At 36.3% G+C, this 22,566-nt stretch overlaps 2 protein-coding genes across 2 annotated transcripts in view; one reads left to right on the forward strand and one right to left on the reverse strand.

The window, feature by feature from the left end:
- LRATD1 (LRAT domain containing 1) overlaps positions 1-19,156 on the forward strand; it is an 836,105-nt gene extending 816,949 nt beyond the window's left edge. The window contains exon 2 of the mRNA XM_049784879.1: positions 19,147-19,156. The gene's annotated coding sequence lies outside the window, so the exon portion shown is untranslated. The remainder of the gene's footprint in view (positions 1-19,146) is intronic.
- NBAS (NBAS subunit of NRZ tethering complex) overlaps positions 1-22,566 on the reverse strand; it is a 384,560-nt gene that overhangs the window by 225,945 nt on the left and 136,049 nt on the right. Inside the window, exons 22-25 of the mRNA XM_049784877.1 lie at positions 18,990-19,073; positions 17,000-17,153; positions 12,137-12,322; positions 9,929-10,102 (exon numbers count right to left, since the gene is read on the reverse strand). Coding sequence (XP_049640834.1) covers positions 9,929-10,102; positions 12,137-12,322; positions 17,000-17,153; positions 18,990-19,073 — 598 coding nt within the window. The remainder of the gene's footprint in view (positions 1-9,928; positions 10,103-12,136; positions 12,323-16,999; positions 17,154-18,989; positions 19,074-22,566) is intronic.

Here is a 22,566-nt window from a genome sequence, read left to right on the forward strand (position 1 = left end):
ATCAGCTGCAGAATCAACTCTTGAATTTTCTTTAGCTTACAGACTTTTTAGGTCTTTCATAATTCTAAATGAATCACATTTTAATTACTGAGTCATCCAGAAAAGCTAATTTGTACCCATAATCTCTGCATCTGCTAAAAATATATATCTTCAATTTATAACCCATTCAAGATAAAGTAGAAGAAAAACAATGAATTTAAAAAGCATTCATTTGAAACATTTCTACCCCTAAAGCCAAATTTTATGTGCTTTAATTACAAAAATATATAAAATCCCTTAAATAATATTCATAGATGTTAGGACCTACTATTTTTCAGTATCCATTATACATTAGTTATTTAACTAAACAGTCCTGACTTTCTATCTGAAAGAAGTCACATTATAATCTAATAATATTCATGTTGTAGAACATATTCCTTATGCAGAAAAATGGCTACTTTTAATCATTTTTCTACATACCAATTACTTTTTCCAACTACATATCGCAGGCTACCCATTTTTTTTTTTGTTTTGTTTTGTTTTGGGGCCACACCCAGCCACACTCAGAGGTCACTCCTGGCTCTGTGCTCAGAAATCACTCCTGGAAGGCTCAGAGGACCATATGGAATGCTGAGGATCGAATCCGGGTCCATTCTGGGTTGACCTCATACAAAGCAAATGCCCTACCGCAGTGATATTGCTCCGGTCCAACAGGCTACCCTTTTTAGAGTATTTCATGGAACACGAAAGTAACAAACAAATTTGTCCCTTCTTTATTACATCTACAAAACTATGATAGTGTTGAATGCAAAAATTCTCTCCCATTCAGTTTTATTTTAATGTCTTATAATTTTAGCCCATGTTTCTTTGGTCATACAGAAACTTTTTAGTTTAAAGTAGTCCCACTTATTCAGATTTGATGCTACAGACTTTGCCACTGGAATTCTATGATCAAAGACTTCTTTGAGGTCTAAATCTTGAAGTGTTCTGCCTTTTTTCTTCAATGAACTTTATAAATTCAGATCTAATCTCCGCTATCCTAGGCTCCATCCTAGGATCAGCACAAAGACCACCAACCACAGAAGATGGATTAAAATGACACTGAGGGAACAGAACTTCTAGAACCACAAAGACTTCATCATAAGTTCCACTCCTTGACCTGTGCAGATACCAAGATCTCTAGATACAGAGGTCTGATTTTATCACCCAGGATGGAGCAGAAGTCTTCCAAACACCAGGAAAGCACCAAGGGGAGAGTAAATGAACCTGAATGAGGTCTATAGTTAAACCCATGACAATATACTCCAAGGGTGGAGAAACCCTGTCTCTCTTAGGCCAAGGGAATTCCTTTTCAAATGACCCCAATATTTACTGTGCCTGTGCAGGAGGGAAAAAAAAAAAAAGAGCAAAAAGCACAAAACATTTTTTTAATTTATCTATCTAATTTTTGTTGATTTCTTTGTTTTGGTGTGGTTATTGAAGTTGTCTCCATTTATAATTATTTTTTTCTTCTTCTTTTTCTTTCTTTATGTGCTCTGCCATGTTTTTTATCTCAAGACCATGGCTTTTATGTGGTGCTTATCTTTATTGTTGGAGTGCTCACTGGATATTTTATTTGACACTTCTTTTTGTACAGTTGGGATGTTTCACCTTCTTTTTCCCCTTCATCTCTCAAACCAATGATGAGAGCCTCTAGTCTAGAAGGACTACGCCCACTTTCGACGTATTTGATTTTTACCCCAGTTTATTACGTTTCTCTTCTTCAAACAAAACCACATAACTTGAACTATCTAGTCCCGCCTCCCAGTTAGAGGGGGAAATAAGGAAGGTACCAAGACCAAACAGGTGTAAGACCACTAAGTAGTAAGCTAGGCACAGAGGGGACCACGTATTCTAGCAGCCCTGGGTGTGAGAGAGGAGGATATGGGAGGTAGGACGTGAACGGAGGTGTAGGGAGGACAATTCAGTGATGGGAATCCCCCTGATCTTATGTTAATATGTACCTAAAATATTATTGTCAACAATATGTATGCCACTATGATCAAAATTAAAAAAATCAGGTCTAATCTCTAAGTCTTTAGAATTGACTTTTGTTTAAGGCGTGAGATATGGATTGATCTTTAATTTCTTACATATGGTTATCCAATTGTTCCAATACCATTTGTTGATTTTATTCCATTTCAAGTTCTTGGTTCTTTTGTCAAAGATTAATTGACCAAATTGGGAGTTTGTCACTGAATATTCTATTTTGATCCATTAGTCTCATAGTCTGTAATACCATGCTGTTTCGATCACTATGGCTTTGTAGTAGAACTTCAAATTAGGTAATGAGTTGCCTCCCAGTTTCTTGTTGAGATCTTAATAGTATTGTTAGAAAAATTAAACTAATATATATAGAAAGCTCTGGACAGCAGAAACATAAATAAAATTATTGCCTTTTTTTTTTTTTTTGGCCTCCCAAGTAATGTTCCTAAGTGGCTTTGATCATTCCCAGTAATATCTAGCCTGGTAGCCAAGTGATTCAAAAGTCAACACTAGGGCCCGGAGAGATAGCACAGCGGTGTTTGCCTTGCAAGCAGCCGATCCAGGACCAAAGGTGGTTGGTTCGAATCCCGGTGTCCCATATGGTCCCCCGTGCCTGCCAGGAGCTATTTCTGAGCAGACAGCCAGGAGTTACCCCTGAGCACCGCCGGGTGTGACCCAAAAACAAAAAAAATCAAAAACAAAAACAAAAAAAAAAGTCTACACGAGCTTCTGATGATGCTCAGGCTCAGCAATTCTGGATCTATCAGGTAATACTTGCTTGAGACATGTTTTTGGTACTCAAAGAACTTTCAGAGATACCCCAAAATGTTCACCAGTGCCAATGTGGTGCCAGGGTCACACTCAGGCCCCATTGAAATATCTCCTCTGACGGTGACTGGAAATTATTCTTTGATGCATTAAGAATACCTATGACTAGACTGGATTCAGGTACCAAAATCCCATAATCCATCTCATCTAAAAATCTTAATTTAATCATATCTGCAAAGTCCCTTTGGCAGGTAAAGTAACATCACATGTTTAGAAATTAGAATAGGGTAACTTTGGGAATCACTTCTCTAATGCCACAGACACTAGATCTTAGAAGAAAAATATGAAAAACAAAGTAACAGCCAGAGCTGAATATTCAAAGTTTGAAGCTAATATTAACCTGAGATCCTTAAATGCAGGTCCTTAAATCATCTAATTCTAATCACAAAGTACCGATTTGTAACTGACTACTTTGCTTTTAATGTATCCCACATTTTCTCATCATTGCTGATTTATATGCCAAATGCTGTTTTACATTTTCTCCATATTTACTGTTCCCTAGGGTATAATCATTTTTTATCACTCTCAATAATTTTCTCCTATCTTAGTTTTCCCTTTTGGGGAAATTTCCTTTTTCAAGAAGGATCTCTTGAACAATTCTTTCAGGAAGGGTCTATAAACAATAAGTTCTCGCAATTTTATTTATATAAAAAGTATTTTTCAAAGGTATTTCTTGATAAAAGTATGAACAGATGAACTCCTTTGTATTAATGGTGATGTTGTATTCAATGATTTTGAAGACAAAATGCCCAGGTTTAATCACTAGCATCACCAATAAAAAAGCATGTTAATGTTATAGCCTAATAAGCTAATTAACTAATCTGTTTCTCTAAATCTTTAAAACAGTTATAACAATTAAATGTTACAGTGGTAGAAATTAAGTTTTTATTTGCACACATAATGTTTAGGATAATAGGTAAATAAGGTTAGGATAATAGCTAGAAAATAAGAAGCATTAAGTATGTGTTGGCAATGATTTCATTGGGTTCATAGTTAATATTCTTTGATAATAAAAAATATACACATTATTTCAGGGCCAAAGTGGTAACACAGTGGGTAGAGCATTTGCCTTGCACATGCCAACCAAGGTTTGATCCCCAGCATCCCATATTATCCCCTGAGCCTGCCAGGAGTGATTTCTGAGCACAGAGATAGGAGTAGCCCCTGAGCATTGTTGGGTGTGGTCCCCCAGAAAATGAAAGAACAGAAATATATAATATTTCATTGTCTTCTGAAACCCAGTGTTACAACTGAAAGTGCTGTCAAGCCAATAGTTGTTCCTTTGAACATAATCTATCCGTTAAGATTATCTGACTTTAATATCTTGGACTTATAGTAGAGTATCTGAAGCATATTTTTATTCATTCTCTTCAATATATTGAATTCAGAGATTTCATTAATTTTAGAAAACACACATGCACTGTAACATTTAATACTGCCTACTTTTATTATCTCTATACTCTCTTCCTATAATTCTTACCAGTCTTAAATCAAGCCTGATGTCTAACCTTGATGCCTCTTAACCCTGCAGAGTTTTCATAGTTCCAAATTTATTATAGTTTCATCCAATTTTCATTCCAGTTCTTTCTTTTAACTAACATTTTCCAGTTGACTCTATCCATTGCTTTTATTAACTGAAATTCCAATTCTAGAAGTATTACATGACAATTTTAAAAACCTTTCTTTTCCCATTTTCCTTCCCATTTCAGAAATTTATTTTTTAATCTATGTCTTCAATTTTTAATATTCATTTTATAGCCTTTATCTGATAAGAAACAGAGTTACAGGGTAGAAGGTGTACTGCTGAGTCTTGCCCATGAATTATTTTACTTTATAATTCTGTAATACTGGGTTGTAAGCTCTCATCGCCAGGGATTTATCTACATGAATCTCTCACTGGATGAAAGTGAATCTCACTCAGTAGCCCATATCCAATTTTATCAAGTATTACAGAGTAGAATTAATCCAAACTCCAAAAGCATGGTTAAGCTATGGTTCTGGAAGTTAAATAAATAAAGAAAAATAAATAAAATTTTAATCTCTTTCTTGGCTACACATGGTAGCAAAGCCATGGTATATGCTAAGTTTGTTGTGTTTTCTTGCTGCTCATTACATACCAATATGTAGGTTTTTTATTCTATATTTTTAATGAAGTGATTTTATTCTATGCATTTAATGAAAATGTAACTATAAACAGGTCCTAATGTTATATAAGTTTTATTTATAAATATTTCATTTCAGAAGCCAGAAAAATAGTGCACTGTGATAAAGCATATGACAAGCCAGACATAATCTCTGAGCAGAGAGCCAGGAGTAAGTCCTGAGCACAGCAAAGTATGACACACACCCTCAAACCAACTCCAAGTAGCTATTACCTCTACCTAAGAAAGATTTAACAGAAAAAGAACTATAAGTGAGAAAAACTAAAAAGTTAACACCTGGGGCTGGAGTGGCAGCAGTGGTAGGGTGTTTCCCTTGCACGCTGCTAACCCAGGATGGACCGTGGTTTGATTCCCGACATCCCATATGGTTCCCCGAGCCAGGAGTGATTTCTGAGCACAGAACCAGAAATAACCCCTGAGCGCCACTGGGTATGGTCCATAAGCACCCCCCCCCCAAAAAAAAAAGTTGACACCTAAGGAACTATGATATATAGTAAATCTCTATTTGTAAAGGGAGAAATAGAAATTTTTGTAGATAAACTACGAATACACAAAATTCTAATCCATTATATTTAGATTGACCCAAGAATTTTGAATATTTTCAATACACAGTTTTGATGTACAAGTACATATTAAAAACTGAAGGAGCCAGAGAGGTAGTACTTGCCAAATTCAATATCTAGTACCATATATGGTCCCCTGAGCACTACCAGGTGACTTGTGAGCACAGAGCCAGGAATAAGACCTAACATAACCACCACTGACCAGGTGTGTCCAAAAAAAAAATAAAGAAAGAACAAACAAAATATATATATATGTATATTAGCACAAAAATACAGGATAACAGGATATGATTTATTTCTCCCAAGGTAATGCAACTAATTCAGGTTTCTTCATGAACTTCATTTCCAAATGGGGATTCAAAGTGAAGAGCAAAGACAAGTGCTTTGAAAATCAAGATGAGTGCATATATTACAATGGAACAAAATAAAAGAACAGAAACAATTTTTGGAACTAACTTATGTTCCTTTATTTTGTTCCATTGTAATATATGCACTCATCTTGATTTTCAAAACAGGAAACACTATCCCTCTCTTCCGAAGAGAGGATTATTCTTTCCTGCCCCATTTACATGTAGCTTGTTCATGGACTTCTATTGGCCATGACATGAGAAGGGAAGTAACCTGAATAGTTGGAACTAAAAATTTAAGTCACTGTGTAGTTCTACTTTGTTCTTTTTCATATGCCCCAATTAAAAAGGAGAGTGATCCTATGGTTCATATTCCTAGGAAAGACAGGATACCACAGAAGCCCAACTATAACCTATTTGACTCTTTGAAGAAACAAATGTTTGTCCTTGTAAGCCTTTAATGTGTTGTGGCTATTTGTTAATGCAGCACAACTTAGCCAAAGTTGTTTGATACAGAAATTATAGCACCAGTTATAGTAATAAAAAATATTTGATGTGTGATTCATGGCCGATTCAAGAGATGTTCTTTATTAAATTGGTCAAATGAAAGCAATAGTACAAGAACAATCCAAGTAAAGAAAGTCACTATAATCAAGTGCTCTAAAGCACATAATGAAATCCAGTCTCAATCGCTCATCTGCCTCCCAAACTTTACTGAGCACTTGTTTTCTACCATAGTAGTACCAAGCCAAAAAAAAAGATATAGGAGACATAGATGGGAAAAACAGGGAATACAAATAAGCAGAAACATATAATTATTATTGCATGATGTAAAATGGACCTTTTAGAGAGGCATACAAGGACTATATAGAATAAATGGACCATGGAATATCCCAGAGCAGAGGGGATTTTAGGTTAGACCCAACAATCTTAAAGGATTCATAAAATGAATGGCCAAAAGACACATGAAAAAATGCTCCACATCACTAATCATCAGGGAGATGCAAATCAAAACAACTATGAGGTACCATCTCACACCACAGAGAATGGCATACATCACAAAGAACGAGAATAAACAGTGTTGGCGGGGATGTGGAGAGAAAGAAACTCTTATTTACTGCTGGTGGGAATGCTGTCTAATTCAACCTTTATGGAAAGCAATATGGAGATTCCTCCCAAAACTGGAAATCGAGCTCCCATACGATCCAGCTATACCACTCCTAGGAATATACCCTAGGAACATAAAAATACAATACAAAAACCCCTTCCTTACACCTATATTCATTGCAGCACTATTTACCATAGCAAGACTCTGGAAACAACCAAGATGCCCTTCAACAGACGAATGGCTAAAGAAACTGTGGTACATATACACAATGGAATATTATGCAGCTGTCAGGAGAGATGAAGTCATGAAATTTTCCTATACATGGATGTACATGGAATCTATTATGCTGAGTGAAAGAAGTCAGAGAGAGAGAGAAAAACGCAAAATGGTCTCACTCATCTATGGGTTTTAAGAAAAATGAAAGACATTCTTGCAATAATAATTTTCAGACACAAAAGAGAAAAGAGCTGGAAGTTCCAGCTCACCTCAGGAAGCTCACCACAAAGAGTGATGAGTTTAGAGAAATAACTACATTTTGAACTGTCCTAATAATGAGAATGTATGAGGGAAATGCAGAGCCTGTCTAGAGTACAGGCGGGGATCGGGTGGGGAGGAGGGAGATTTGGGACATTGGTGATGGGAACGTTGCACTGGTGATGGGTGGCGTTCTTTACATGACTGAAACCCAAACACAATCATGTATGTAATCAAGGTGTTTAAATAAAATATAATAAAACAAAAACAAAAAAAGATTCATAAATTGAAAGAAAGAAGGAGGCAGTCCTACTTAGGGACCCCCTCTCAAACCATGAAAGGCTTCCTGCCCTGTTCCCTTTATTTTTCCTTTCTTTTCCCCTCTTTTAAATACTTTCTGAAATTGTAGGCAGGGTAAAGGGGAGAAAGGGTGACTATCCCAAATTAAGGAAATACCTTACAAAACACAGAGGCATGAGAGACCTTGATAAGGCAAAGAAACAAGCATCTCAACGTGAATAACCCTATCAGTGCCTACATAAAGAGATATGAGGCTGAAGAGGAAAACAGGAAGACAAGCAAGAACTTTCTGAATCACCCAAAATAGCCCCCACACTTACCATGGAGGCAATGCTAAACCAAACAATGTTTTTCATAGATAACAACAGGATCAAATTTGTGTTGTATAAAGATAATACTGACAGAAATACAAAAGTTGGGACTGGAAAGAAGAAGCCTAGAAACGCCTCCTTTCTCCGCTTTAATGTTGACATAATTTCAACGAAGTCAAATGGCTATATGTTTTATTCAAAAGGCATATATTAAATTGCCAAGTAAAAACAGCAAAAAGCTGACATTATACAAAGGATTTACAAGACCCAGTGAGGAAGAAGTATCACAAACAACATTACTGAATAAAATTTAAAGTCACTTCTTTCTATCTTATAAAATATTCATATTCAATCCATCCTGTTGAATACATAGTATTCTGCTATCATAAGCAATCTATCCTTGGCTCACAGTAAATCATCCCATATTTAAAACTAAGTGGAAACTGTCTATGAGAAGATGAAAGATTTTAAATAGCCAATGATAGCTACTTTTCTTTTTCACCCACATCTGACGGTGCTCAGGACTTACTCCTAGCTTTGCATTCAGGGATCACTCTGGGCAGGGCATGGAGGACCTTATTAGGGTCCACTATTGAAGCCAAATCAGTTGTATACAAGACAAATGCACAATGTGCTGTATTACTGCTCTGGCCAGTCAGTAGTTACATTTTGACAGACAACCCTTCAAAAACCTAAAGATGCATGAAATAATCTAGCCAATGCCTTCTCTCTATCATCATCATATGTTGGTCTACACCTTAGCAGACAGAAATTAGGGAAAATATTCAACATCACGAATAAAACTCTTGAAAACTGACATTAAGCAAAATGAAGTATAATGAAAGCAGGTCCTCAAATAAATTCATTTCATTTAATATCACTTTCACCAATGTTCTAATGAATACATGCATTATTATTTGAGGACCCACAGTCACAAAGACTAGAACAAGTAGACTCGATTAGAATTTAAGAAGCGGACTTAAATCATTTCTGCTTGAATCTCAATCAAATGCTGTGCATCTCCCTTGATAAAGGCAGTTCCTCAAGTATCTGCACCGGCCTCTTTGAGTTCCCTCTAAAGCAAAGGGAATTACTATCTCTTGAACAACATATTTTATCTGTGGCTAAATCAAAAGGGTTATTTACTTTACAAAAGTATGCTGCACTTGACAAAATGAGTTATCACCAATAAATACGAATAAATACTTGAACATAAAAGAAATACAGAGCTATAAATATAGTAGTCCATCAAATACCGGTTATTACGAATGATTACAAGATACCCTTAAGAGGATCTAGTAATTATTATAAATATTCTGAAGGACAGAATATTTTTCTTCTATTGATGGTAAAGTTTAGCATTTAAGAACACAGCTGTGAAGTGAAAATATCAATGCTTCAATTCAGGTACTACTTACTACTATGGGATCCTTGGCCAAGGCCCCAGCCAGTCTAAATTACAACTTTCCTCTCCTATAATAGTAATGCAAAAATATCTAACTCAAAAGTAGCTTTAAGAAATCAGTTGTTAACACATATAAAGTTCCTGCCCAGATTAAGAATTAAATACCTATCAACTATTAGTGTTTTGTTACTCCCAATTTCCAAATATACTACTACATAGTCAACACTGAAAGAATCAACAAAATAAATATTTTAATGGATTTCCCTAACATTGTCAAACAGTAGTACAAAAACATTTTTAAATGAATTGTCAACAACCATTTCCTTTGCTGCTTAAGTAAAAATTACAAAGTCTATTTTAAAAGTAAAGCCTAATTCTGATGAGGAGAAAGCACAGAGATTTCTAAGAAGTTGAGTTTCTACTTACATCTGGTTTGGAATGTTGAAATATTTTCAGAGGATTCTTTAAGTCCTCTTTAGCTAATGTTACTAAATATTCTTTTAATAGCTCATTAGCCACCCCTGGAGACTGCTTTTCACAACGATGAAGAAAGGGGACCATCCACTGGTAGGCACTTGTCACATATTTGTCCTCAGAACACTGAAAACAGAAATAGCCAAAATGAAAAAACACATATTAAATAACTGATCCAACCAGATAATTAGCTCAAAAACTTCCAGACTGTTAGATTAAAGGTAAACAGGGAAAGCTCAATTAGAAGTGTACCTTACTTATAAAATCTCTGAAATTCAGCTTTTTTTGTTTGTTTGTTTGTTTGTTTTGGTCTTTGGCAGCACTCAGGGGTTACTCCTGGCTTTACTCTCAGAAATAGCTCCTGGCAGGCGCTGAGAATTATATGGGATGCCGGCATTCGAACCACCAACTTTCTGCATGCAAGGCAAATGCCTTACCTCCATGCTATCTCTCCGGCCCCTTCTCATTTTGCCTCTTTATAGACACAGTTTTTCTCATGCCTGAGATTACACAATCATTTCTTCTAATCACCCCAGGATATACACATAAATCTCATAAAAGGAATCTTAAATGGAGCACAAATCAATTTTCTTTGGGTAGTCATAAGGATCAGAGGTTAACGGGGGGAAAAGGGAAGGTAGGAACAGAGGCAGAGAGAAAGGGGTGACTGATAAAAGGGAAATGAAAAAGAGAGAGGAGAAGAAGAATGAAAATGAAGTACTAGAGAAAAATTAAAGATCAAGAGAGAAAATAAGACCTATCAAGGAGCTGGGAGTTTGGACTTTAGACTCTTGTTCATTGCTGTCAAAAAGCAAAGGACTAAAAAGAGCATCTTGTAATACATTGATCTGCTGCTATATTTTGTCAAGTAAGCCACAATGAAGTGGGGGGGAGCCACTGATGGGATGCACCAACATGTTAAGCAGATAGTACTCTGTGGTAAGTAGATATTGCTCTGTCTTAAGCTCTCCTTGTCACAATTGTCTCTGTCCAGTAGGGTTAGTAAAAACTAGATCCTAATTTAGGAGAATATTTTCTCTCTGGGGTAACCTAAAAATCTAAATGGCAGGGAAATTCTCCTAAACATACTAACCCTAACCAAGATGTTTTCATCACAGAACTATCCACCATTGGGGCCGGAGCAATAGCACAGCAGTAGGGTAGGTCGTTTGCCTTGCACACGGACCAACCAAGACAGACCCGGGTTCAATTCCAGGTATCCCCTGAGGCTGCTAGGAGCAATTTCTGACCAAAGAGCCAGAAGTAACCCCTAAGACCTGCCGGGTGTGCCCCCCCCCCAAAAAATGAACTAGTCCTGTTTTAATTCCTTGAACTGTCAATTAATTAGGAATTAATTTGAGTGTAGGAGTATACCCAGCATTGATCAGGGCTTACTCTTGGTTCCACACTCAGGAATCTATATGGAGTGCTAAGAATAGAACCCAAGTTGGCCACATGCAGGCAAATGCCTTTCTTGCTGTGCTGTCACTCTGGTTCCATCTAATTAGGAAGTTTAACATAAAAAGGATTAAAATACCAGCTACTTTAAAATATGCTTAGCTGAGAGAAAAAAGTTATACAAGATTATATAACTAAAGCAAGGTGGATAATATGTAAATGATTTATGATTATCCTTAATAAATTTTAACATTTGATTTTTTTTAAGATAAGAAACCTTCCTTTAAGTTTGCCACAAAGAGAGGTGAATGCAGTTAGGTTGGTAAATGGTTCACTGTGACAATGAAAGTTTGAAATGATCATATGAACAAGAACTGTTTGCTGAAGGGGATAACATGATATGCATGGTACCCCATAATTATCAAAAGTGTAAACCATAGTGTCAAAAAAGAAGAGAGAGGAGTAAAATGCCTGCCCCAGATGCAAGCAGGGAATGGGGGGTGGGGGTGGGAGGAAAACTGGAGATATGATGGTAGAAAATGTATACTGGTGAAAAGTGATGTACATTCTATGGCTGAAATTCAACCATGAACCATTTTGTAACCATGGTGCTTAAATAAATTATATATATATAAGGGGAAAGAAATCACCCTTTACCAAATATTACTTCCTTTACTAAATATTAATATTTAGTATATTTTATCATTGATTTTAAGACAACCTATAGGAAATGCTTAAAGAGAAAACTAAAATAAGACCTACACTATTCATCAATAATCTTAGTTTTTCAATATCTTGCATCTGCTGAAGTTCTTTCAAGGTTAGGGTTAAATCACACCCTGCTTCATAAACCAGTGCTTCCAGAGTAACCAAATTATCACACAGAACCAGCAAGCCAGGAATATTCCTCTCCATTCCAAGTCGAATAAGTGACAATGAACAGTCAACCTAAAATATAAAAGCAACAGTAAGTCTCCAAATATTTTCTCTCTTACATACATTCAAGAGTAAAACTGCCAATGTAGAATCCAATTTAGGTAATAATGTCTTATAAATCTGCATTATATAATAACATTTTTGCTACAAAGACACTAAATTTTTCTTTCTAAATGGAACATCAAACTGTTTCAAAGGAATCAAAGCATCAGCAAGAAATACTAAAGTGAGTAAGAGAAAAGATAACTGCCTTAAATTAATAGAGCATTACAGCTTACAGAAAAGATTTAATATGTATTTTTCTACTGAAATCTTACCTTATTAACAATCTGGTGGGGTGGGAGAAGTAATCATAATACCAAATTGATTCTATTCTCACTACACTACTTTACTACAAAAAAAGAAGGTTATAACAGTACCATCCGACTTCTGTGAATCCATTGAAAAGCTACTGAAAAAATACTTCTTGCATAGCTAAATTGAGACATTTCTCTCTGCATTCAAATATTTAGACTCACTAAAACCAAAACAAATATTTTCCCTTGAAAACGCAATAGAATTTTGATACCTATCGTGATCAGATTTCTAAACCGTCTTACTAATATTGACCAAAAAAGCTTTCCAATATGACATAAAAGTTGTAATACTTTCCTCTACCATTTATTTAGTCCCTACCTCCTTGACTGACAGTTATTTGTTGAGAACCTACTATGAGTCAAGCACAATTTTAAGTGTTAGCAATATAAAAAATAAACAAGAGAAAACTTCCTGCTTCAAAGATCTCTCTAGCTAGTAAGGAAACACAATCCACTGAATCAACTGTTGAAGTCAAGTGAGATAATGCTGTGGATGGCTGCGATTTCAAAGAAAAGGCACATAATCCAACCTGGGAGAGCCACGTGTTTTGCAGAGGCAGGAACATCTAAAATGAGTTTTAAAGAATCAGTGGATATTTGTAGGCAAAAGAAAAAGGTGGGGGGTGGAAGAAGAATGCTATAGAAGACAAAGATATATAAAGGACTGCTGAAGAACTACTGGTATAGAAAAACTGAAAAGGTCTGAAGTGAAGTGATTAAAAAAGGGGCAGGAGTGAAGGGACAATTAAAAAAAAAAACAATAATTTTTGCTAAAGAATTTGAAGTTTCTACAAAAATGCATGGGACCAAAGGATTTTTATTCATAAACAGATTAACAAACTTCCCTCGAGTGAAAAAATGCTTAAACGTTATGATAAACAAAATTAAAATAAAGAATTATAAATAAACCTCTGAAAATTGGCAGACTAGAAAATCTTTTAGTACTTGTACCAATTAGAGTACTCTCTTAGTGTCAAAAGTAGCACCCTAAAGGATGGCAATATTTTAACAGACAAATCAAAGAGAATGAGTCACAGCAAGGAGATGGAAATAAATGAATAAGAGGGAAAAAAGGCAAAAAAAGAAATGATGGGGCCGGAATGGGGGTGTAAGGGGTAAGGCATTTGCCTTGCTGGCACTAGCCTAGGACAAACTGTGGTTCAATCCCCAGGCATCCCCTATGGTCCCCAAAGCCAAGATCAATTTCTGGGAACATAGCCAGGAGTGACCCCTGAGTGTCATCAGGTGTGGCCCAAAAATATACAAACAAACAAAAATGGTATCACCAAAGCCTAAATACAAAAACTTCTAGGAAGGAGGCAGTAGTATAGCCAAAGAACAATGTGTTAAATAACAAATGAAGACAATCTGGTGAAGTAATAGACTGGGAACTTTACCTAGGCATATTCAGTAAAGTGGAGTAAAATGGTAAAGCTATTCAGATCCAGGGAAACCAGAATTAAAAAACTGAGGAAATGATTAAAATGGGCACAGTGATGATTTCTAGAGGGGAGAGGGGGACAATGAGCCACACCTGGTAGTGCTGAGTGCTTACTCCTCGCTCTATACATAGAGGAGTCACACCAAGCAGAGGTAGGGAAACCACAGGAGTTGCCAGGGACCAAATTGAGGCTGGCTACATGCAAGGTACATATCCTATCTATTCACTGTCTTATTTCTCCAGCCTCAGAATGATTATTTCTAAGCTGACTTGCAATAGAAGTAAAATAGAAACCAAAGAGGAAAAAAATGTATTTATAGGGACCAGAGTGGTAGCGCAAGTGATAGGACACCTGGCTTGCACGCACTAACTTGGACAGACCATGGTTCAATCCCCCAGCAACCCATATGGTCCCCCAAGCCAGGAGCGATTTCTGAGCCCATAGCCAGGAGCAGCCCCTGAGCGTCACCGAGTGTGGCCCAAAAAATAAAACAAAAAAATTTATAAAATGAGTGGCACTTAATTTTTAAATATTAGTAAATGACAGACAGAAACAGAGGTTGGAGATAGGAAACTTTATTACTAACAAAACAATCCTAAGCAGTTACAAATGTGGGATCCAGAGTATAGGTAAAGGAGAAAAGCAGCCTGAATTATAAATAAGATCACTTCCTCTTGGAAAAGCTGGAAAGAGAAGGGGTAAAAGGAAGTGAACTATCAAAAATATCCAATGAAATGCAAAGTAAAATAATTTCCAGAAAATGATGAGGAAAGAGGTGGGGTGCAAGGATTGAGTCAAAAAGAGAAAGAAAGCAGCGAAGTAACACACAGTAAAATAGGTCAACAAAATTAAATGTCTGACCAAAGTCCTTCATTGCTGCAAGGCATTAAAGGTGAAGATGAAATTAAAAAAAAAAATACACACTTCATACTGAAAGATACGTATTGAAAGATAGAAAAGGAAATTATAAATAGGGAAGAAAAAGACAAAACAGTAATGATCTAGAAAACTTCAACAAATAATGAATTTTTTAATTTAATGTTAAATAATAAAATATAATTCAAGCCTGTTATATCAACCTGACATCAATTTTAAGAAACATATATCTCAAAATTTTCAGAATGCATGAAAAAATTCATGTGTATAGCAAAAATTGGTGCAAATAAATGAATATAGCAGCAATCTATAATTGTCGATTTGTGGTACACTCAACAATTTGTCAACTAGATTCCTTCCTCTAACACAGATTTTTAATTTCTTGCTTTCCCAAATACTCAACTAATTTTTTTAAATCAAATTACTGATCCAATAATGAAAGCAGGCTCAATGCTGCTTACATAATCATACCAAATGCCCCAAGCTGTCACTGGATAAATTTCACCACTGAACATATTTTTCTAAACTAACAAGTTTTGCTAATGGCAGTTGCGGCACTAAGGATAAAGAAGTCCCACATCAATTAAGTCTATAAAAGTGAAAAAAAGTAAAATTATGTCAAATATCACCTTAAATATTTCATTAGCCACTGAGTACATGTTTCATGTGGCTTATGGCATGAATGAAACTAAAGAAAAATAGTTGTTTTCTGTTTGCTTTTGGTTTTTGGGAGCGACCCCACATAGAACTCAGGATTTACTCTTGGCTCTTTCCTATATATTTTATTTTTTTCTCATTAATTAGTTAAGAACTGGCCCCAGTGGAAAACTGAAATACAGAAAAGGTAGATATGAGACCTCAAGTCAAAAGTCCTTACTGAAAGTCAAAATTAATGCTCAGACAGCCTAAAGTACGCATCAGTACAATTCTCGTCTCTCCTACAATATTCTTTAATGTAGTGATCATGTCTAAAGGAAAAGGTACGTAAAAACTGAGGGAAATAGGACTTGAATGTAAAGAACCCATTAGGACTATCTATTATGCTGAGTGAAACAAGTCAAAAGGAGAGAGATAGACACAGAATAGTCTCACTCATCTATGAGTTTTAAGAAAAATAAAAGACATTTTTGCAATAATTCTCACAGAGACAAAAGTGAGGAGGGCTGGAAGGCTCAGCTCACAATATGAAGCTCACCACAAAGAGTGGTCAGTGCAGTTAGAGAAATAAATACACTGACAACTATTTTAACAATGTGAATAAATTAGGGAAGTGCCTGTCTCAAATACAGATGGGGGTGGGGAGGAGGGAGATTTGGGACATTGATAATGAGAATGTTGCACTGGTGAAGGTGGGCGTTCTTTATAAGACTGAAACTCAGCTACAATCATACTTGTAATCAAGGTGTTTAAATAAAGATATTTAAAAAAAAAACTATGCCTCAAACAGGACTCCTGAAAAGCACAGTAACCATCAGTACATTACTCCTATAAACAGGTGACAACTAATCAAACATTTCTAGGTTGATATAATCCTTTCCATGAATATGGTATTAAATTTATTAAAACATACCATACATGGAAAATTTTGGAAAATATATACCACATTTTAATCTTACATTTCAAAAAAGATCTTGAACAGTTTTTCCTGTTGGTACATACTACCAAATAGAAAGAGAAAACAGTCACAACTTCGGAAACAAAGGAGAAAGTGCAAAAATATATTCATTTCAGGGCTAGAGAGATTTCAATTCTCAGAGATGAAAACGTGTGTTGCATTCTGGAAGTACGGGTTTAATTCCTAGTCCACCTGGCTCCTAAGCACTGCCAGGAACAATCTCCATGCACAAAGCAAGGAGTAGCCTTGATGGGCACAAATACATTTTTTTTCCTTTGAATTTGATCCTATGAACTATGTGCTTGATTCCTAGCCCCATCAATTCATCAACTGCAGTCAGATGCAGAGAATCCAAAGCAAGACTACCATCCTCAGGGAAGCAGATGCCATTTGTCCTCACCTGTCCTGCATAGTGCTCGATTTCCTCTGCTCTGGTCTGGTACCAGTCAATAACCATCTCCACTGCAAGCTGAGGAGACTTGTACCTCAGTAACTCTGGCTGGGCAGCATATAAGAATTCACTTTCATCACAAAGACTTGGCTCAACCACCATTCTGCAAAGCACAAAAGGAACAATGACTGACTGTAAAGCTGTAAAAAATTAGATTACTATGTGTAGAGGAGGTCAGGAAGTGAGCAGGAAATGGGAGAAAGAGGGAGAGACACAGGTGAAGATAGTGGATATGGGGACAGAGAAGGTATGAAAAGAAGGAATATAGGTTTTCATATATGGATATGCACATTTATAAAATAAATGAGACAGTTTAGAAACATAATTTATTTTCATATTAGTTTTCCCAATTTGAAAGATCAGGGTGGACAATAAATCAAAACAACGATGCCACAAATCAATCAACTAAGTATTAACAAAATCAAAATCACCCTGGGAAGCTTTTATAAAATGTGCATGGCTGAGTGCCTAGCGAAGATCTACTAAATCAAAATTACCTCTGGTGCCAGTCAGTACTACTTTAGGAAAAGCATTTCCAGGTAACTCCAATTCAAATATAAATTAAGAAAGTGCATGCTGCACATTAATAAAAATAAGAGGATTTATGCCTCATTTATATTGATAATATAGCTTAACTAGGTGTCAGCAACATGGCATTGCACTGATATTTGCAAAATATGGGACTACTTTGACCACTTGATTGCAGGAATTTAAAAGAACCATAAAAGTACACAGTGAAACATCATGAAATTACAAATTCTGAGATATTTTTATAAGGATGATTCTGGTAATTCAATTGCCTTCTATGGTTAAGGACTGTAACAAGAAAAAAAAGAGAACTCAGAGATCTCAAATAAATATATGAAGAAATGCTTTGTTTTGTTAAGGACATTACCTTAAGTAAGTCTGGTGGTACTTTTATGCCGATTCACTTTTCTGTATGTACAGAATCAATGCGCTACAGACTGAATGCTCTAATTCAATAGGTAGAGCACTTGCCTTGCATGTGAAAGGCCCTAGGTTTGATACCCAACACTGCCAACTCTACTAGCTGTAATCTCCAAACCCCATACTGGATATGGAGTTTACCCAGTTTATCCATCCTAACACCTCAACAACAAAAATTAGGCAAAACAGTATGCATGAATATTTAAAATAAAATAAATAAGATTCAACACTGACACATAGCAGAAGCTGCTTATTTTTAATTCAGGGATGCTGCTATGGTTGGAATTATTCTTATTTATAAAATAAGTCCATAAATAGTTAGGTTTTTGCCATGACTGAAAAAAACCTACTGTGATTCTACTTAATAACCTTTGACTTAACTAATATCACAACAGACTTGACTATTCTAAACTGTGATGTTCTAACATCCCTGCCACACAAGAAGTCATATCACTTGAAATCCCTTCAAAGTTGCCCAATTCAACTAGGAAACTACCCAAAACAACTACAATTTTCTTTGAGGATTTTTGTTGCTGTTCTGATCTGACTTCCCTCTCAGCACCTGTAGGTAGAATTTAACCACTTTCTCCTTCCAGAAGCATGTGGTCTTTCCTTCCAATATAGTACACTTTCATCATTCCTCTTCTAATTTGAGCATCCTTTATATTGTGAGGCTACCTTCCTCTTTCCAGTCATCCTAAACTCTTCCCAATCCTTAGTTTGTGCCAGTCCTTAGTCCTGCAATCTTCTCTCTCCTGACTCCATCTTCTCTCTCAGCCATAAAATAATCTCTTCAACACCACAAAATAAATGACCACTTAAACAGACTGAAACTAATGAAACTCATTTTGCTTTGTTCTGTTTTTCAAATCAATTATTTAAGTCAGGGACCAGCATCACATGGACCATACCATTTTCTCAGGTTCTTTAAAGTCATGCACTCCACTGTGCTGTAATGGTGAATGAATATGGGGTGCTGGTTCATTCTTACCTGCACTCCAACTCCTCACACCAATCTTCCTCTCGGTGTTTACGTTCGTGCCAAGGAATGATCGCCAAGGAGTCACCACTATAACTTAATATTTTAAATAAAAAAAATAGAACAAAAAATTTAAATATATATGGAACATATTTAAAATGCAGATAGCTAGATACCTAGATACACAAGGAACAGAGCAAAAAATTATAAGTATACAAGATTTCTGTTTTGTGTTATTATTATGTGCATAATATCTGGTACAGAAAACATATTGACCATAATATGCTTACGATAAAAAGAAAATTGCAAACTTTTCTTGGACCATTAAAGTTCAAATAAAAAAAATGCAAACCAAATGGCCAGAAACTAATGGATCTTCTATATGTGTATTTATTCACATACTATATGTTCTTTCTAAAAATTATTGTTATTATAGTATAGTATATGGCTACAGTAGTATTAAATGGTTAAGATTTTGATGTACAAAATCACTGCATCTCACCATCAAAGTGCCAAAAACCTTCACCACATGTCAGTTCTGTCTGCTCTTCATCCCGACACCACCTCACCCCACACCACACATACCCATTGACAGGTCACTTCGTTTTCATAATCCAAGGCCAAGGATTCATAACCTTTCAGTATATTTTATTCCCTTTTTTTCTCTGTATTCCAGATTAGTGAAATCATCCACTATTTTGCCCTTCTCCCTCTGACCTACTTCAATAAACATATACTCTCCACATCCATCTAAGTTGTAGTGAACTGCAAGATTTCATCTTTTCTTAAAACTGAAGAGTATTTGGAACTGGAGTGATAGCAAAGCGGCAGGGAATTTGCCTTGCACGCAACTCACCCTGGACGGACCTGGATTAAATTCCCTGCTGTCCCATATGGTCCCCTGAACCAGGAGAGATTTCAGAGTGCATAGCCAGTAGTGACCCCTGAACATCACCATGTGTGGCCCAAAACCGTCCTCCCCAAAAAAACTGGAGTATTTGATTGTGTATAAATACAACTTCTTTGTCCATTTGTCTGTCATTGGACATTTGGATCATTCCTATGTCCCATTATATTAAGCATTGCAATGAACACAAGTGCACATCTCTTTACAAATTAATTTCTTTTGTATTTGGTCCACTGCCCTCAGAAAACTTACAATCTAACTTCTATTATCACAGAAACGTCCTTTAAATGTACTACCTAATCCAGCAACCACTAGCTGCACATATATGTAATAAGTATTTGAAATGTGACTACCAATCCTAAAGAGAAAAATTATATTTTAATTAAAATGAAAAGAGTTTAGTGGTTAACTTACTGGACTACTTAAGAATAGCAAGATTGAGGAAATTATTTTTCAGATTAAAAATACTGCTAAAAAATAAATAAAATAAAATAAAATAAAAATATTGCTAATGAAAATGGCAAATGCCCAAATGAAACCAAGAACTGGCCTACAGGAGTGAACTTACCACGAGGGAGGGGGAGTGAGAGGAGATGAGAGGGGAAGAGACACACTGGGGGATGTGGTGCTGGAACGTTGTATGCATAAAACCCTAGCATTAAGCCTGTAAATCATAATGCCTCAAATAAAAACAGTGAGAGAGAGAAAGAGAGAGAGAGAGAGAGAGAGAGAAAGAGAGAGAGAGAGAGAGAGTGTGTGTGTGTGTGTGTGTGTGTGTGTGTGTGTGTGTGTGCGCGCGCACGCGCTCGCATGTGTGTGTCTGTGTGTACAGGTCTATCTAAAAATGACAGTAAAATCTACAAGGTAAAGATAAGGCCTAATAGGATGGATTTAATTACATATTTTAAATTTTAGAAATTGAGGGGAGGGTTGCATTTCTGGCAGCTCTCAGGGCTTATGCCTAGTGTCTAGGAATCACTCCTAGTGGGTTCAGTGGACCATATACAGTGCTGAGGTCTAAATTCAGGTTAATCTCATGCAATGCAAGCATCTCAATTGCTGTACTGATATTTTAGAATACTTCAAATATTAAAAATATTTTAAGAATTTTAGAATTTTGGGGAGCCACACCCGCTGACGCTCAGGGGTTACTCCTGGCTATGCACCCAGAAATCACTCCTGGCTGGGGGACCATATGGGATGTCGGGGGATTGAACTGCGGTCTGTCCTAGGTCAGCTGTGTGCAAGGCAAATGCCCTACCACTGCGCCATCACTCCAGCCCCTTTAGAATAAATTTTAAAATTAAAAATAAAGGAATAAAGGAATAAGCTGAAGCAAAAACACAGCAGGTAAGACATTTTGCTTGCACAAAACCATCCCAAGTTCTACCCCCAGCATCCCATATGGTCCCCTGAGCCTACCAAGAATGAATTCTGAGCACAGAGCTATGAATAACCCCTAAGAGCTGCCAGTATGGTTCAAAAATAAAAACAATAAAAAGATTAAGTGAAAAAGAAAGCATTATAGACAGGATGATAGTTGAGCACAGCAATGTACTGTGAGTTACAAGGTAACACAGTTGTTACTTATGTATTCAAATCCACCTGTGTGGCTGTACAGACCATAGTCTCTCTATTTTGTATACATGTTCATTCTATCAGTTGCGGGGGTAAGGGACATGGGGACTCCATCACTTCAGCACTTTCCTGACTTACATATGGCTTTATAAAGTGAAACACTTTAGGCTAGAAAGATAGTACAGCAGGTGGAGTACTTGCCTTGCATGTGTCTGACCTAAGTTTGATCCACAGTAACCCATATCATCCCCTGCAGCACCGCCAAAAGTGATTCCTGAATGCAGAGCCAAGAGTAAGATCTGAGCACTTCCAGTTGTGATTCAAAAACAAAATAGATAAGTAAAATGAAGCACTTTGAATATTATCCCTGAAGTTCTTTATACTTTCATTTGATGAATCCATCCAAACAACAGAAATATTCTTAATTACAAATAAAAACTAGGGGCCGGAGAGATAGCAGGACCTAAGGTGGATGGTTCGAATCCCGGCGTCCCATACGGTTCCCTGTGCTGCCAGGAGCTATTTCTGAGTAGATAGCCAGGAATAACCCCTGAGCACCGCCGGGTGTGGCCAAAAAACAAAAACAAAAAATAAATAAAAATAAAAACTTGAACCCAAGAAATGTTCAACAAACTAAGCACACACTGGGAGATATGGGTTTAATCATCAGCACCACATGGTACCCCATGAAATATCAAGAGCAACCCCTCAGCACCATGATGAGAATAGCCCCTTAGTACCATTGAGTGTGACCCTAAAAACTAAAAGTTAAAGAATTAGAAACAAAAGTTTGAAAATAAATTTTTTCCAATTGAATTGTTCCTATGGCAAGTCCTATAAAGCATTTTCTTTCATATTTCCAAGTATCACTAGTAGCATTTTTCTACAATTTATTATAGCCCGAGAGAAGGATTGTACTTTCTTATATTATTAGGTCATATTTTGTACTTTCTTATTTTACTAGGTTATGAAACATGCCTCGCACAAGAAATACCTCATAAACATTTAAAAATTATGTTGAACAGATCTATCTTTATGTAAAACTAAAAGGAGACCACAGGAGCACTTAAGTGTAGAAGCAAGAAGTGACAATAGGTCTGGGAC

This window comes from Suncus etruscus, chromosome 12, assembly GCF_024139225.1.
Source record: "Suncus etruscus isolate mSunEtr1 chromosome 12, mSunEtr1.pri.cur, whole genome shotgun sequence".
Taxonomy (NCBI): Eukaryota; Metazoa; Chordata; class Mammalia; order Eulipotyphla; family Soricidae; genus Suncus; species Suncus etruscus.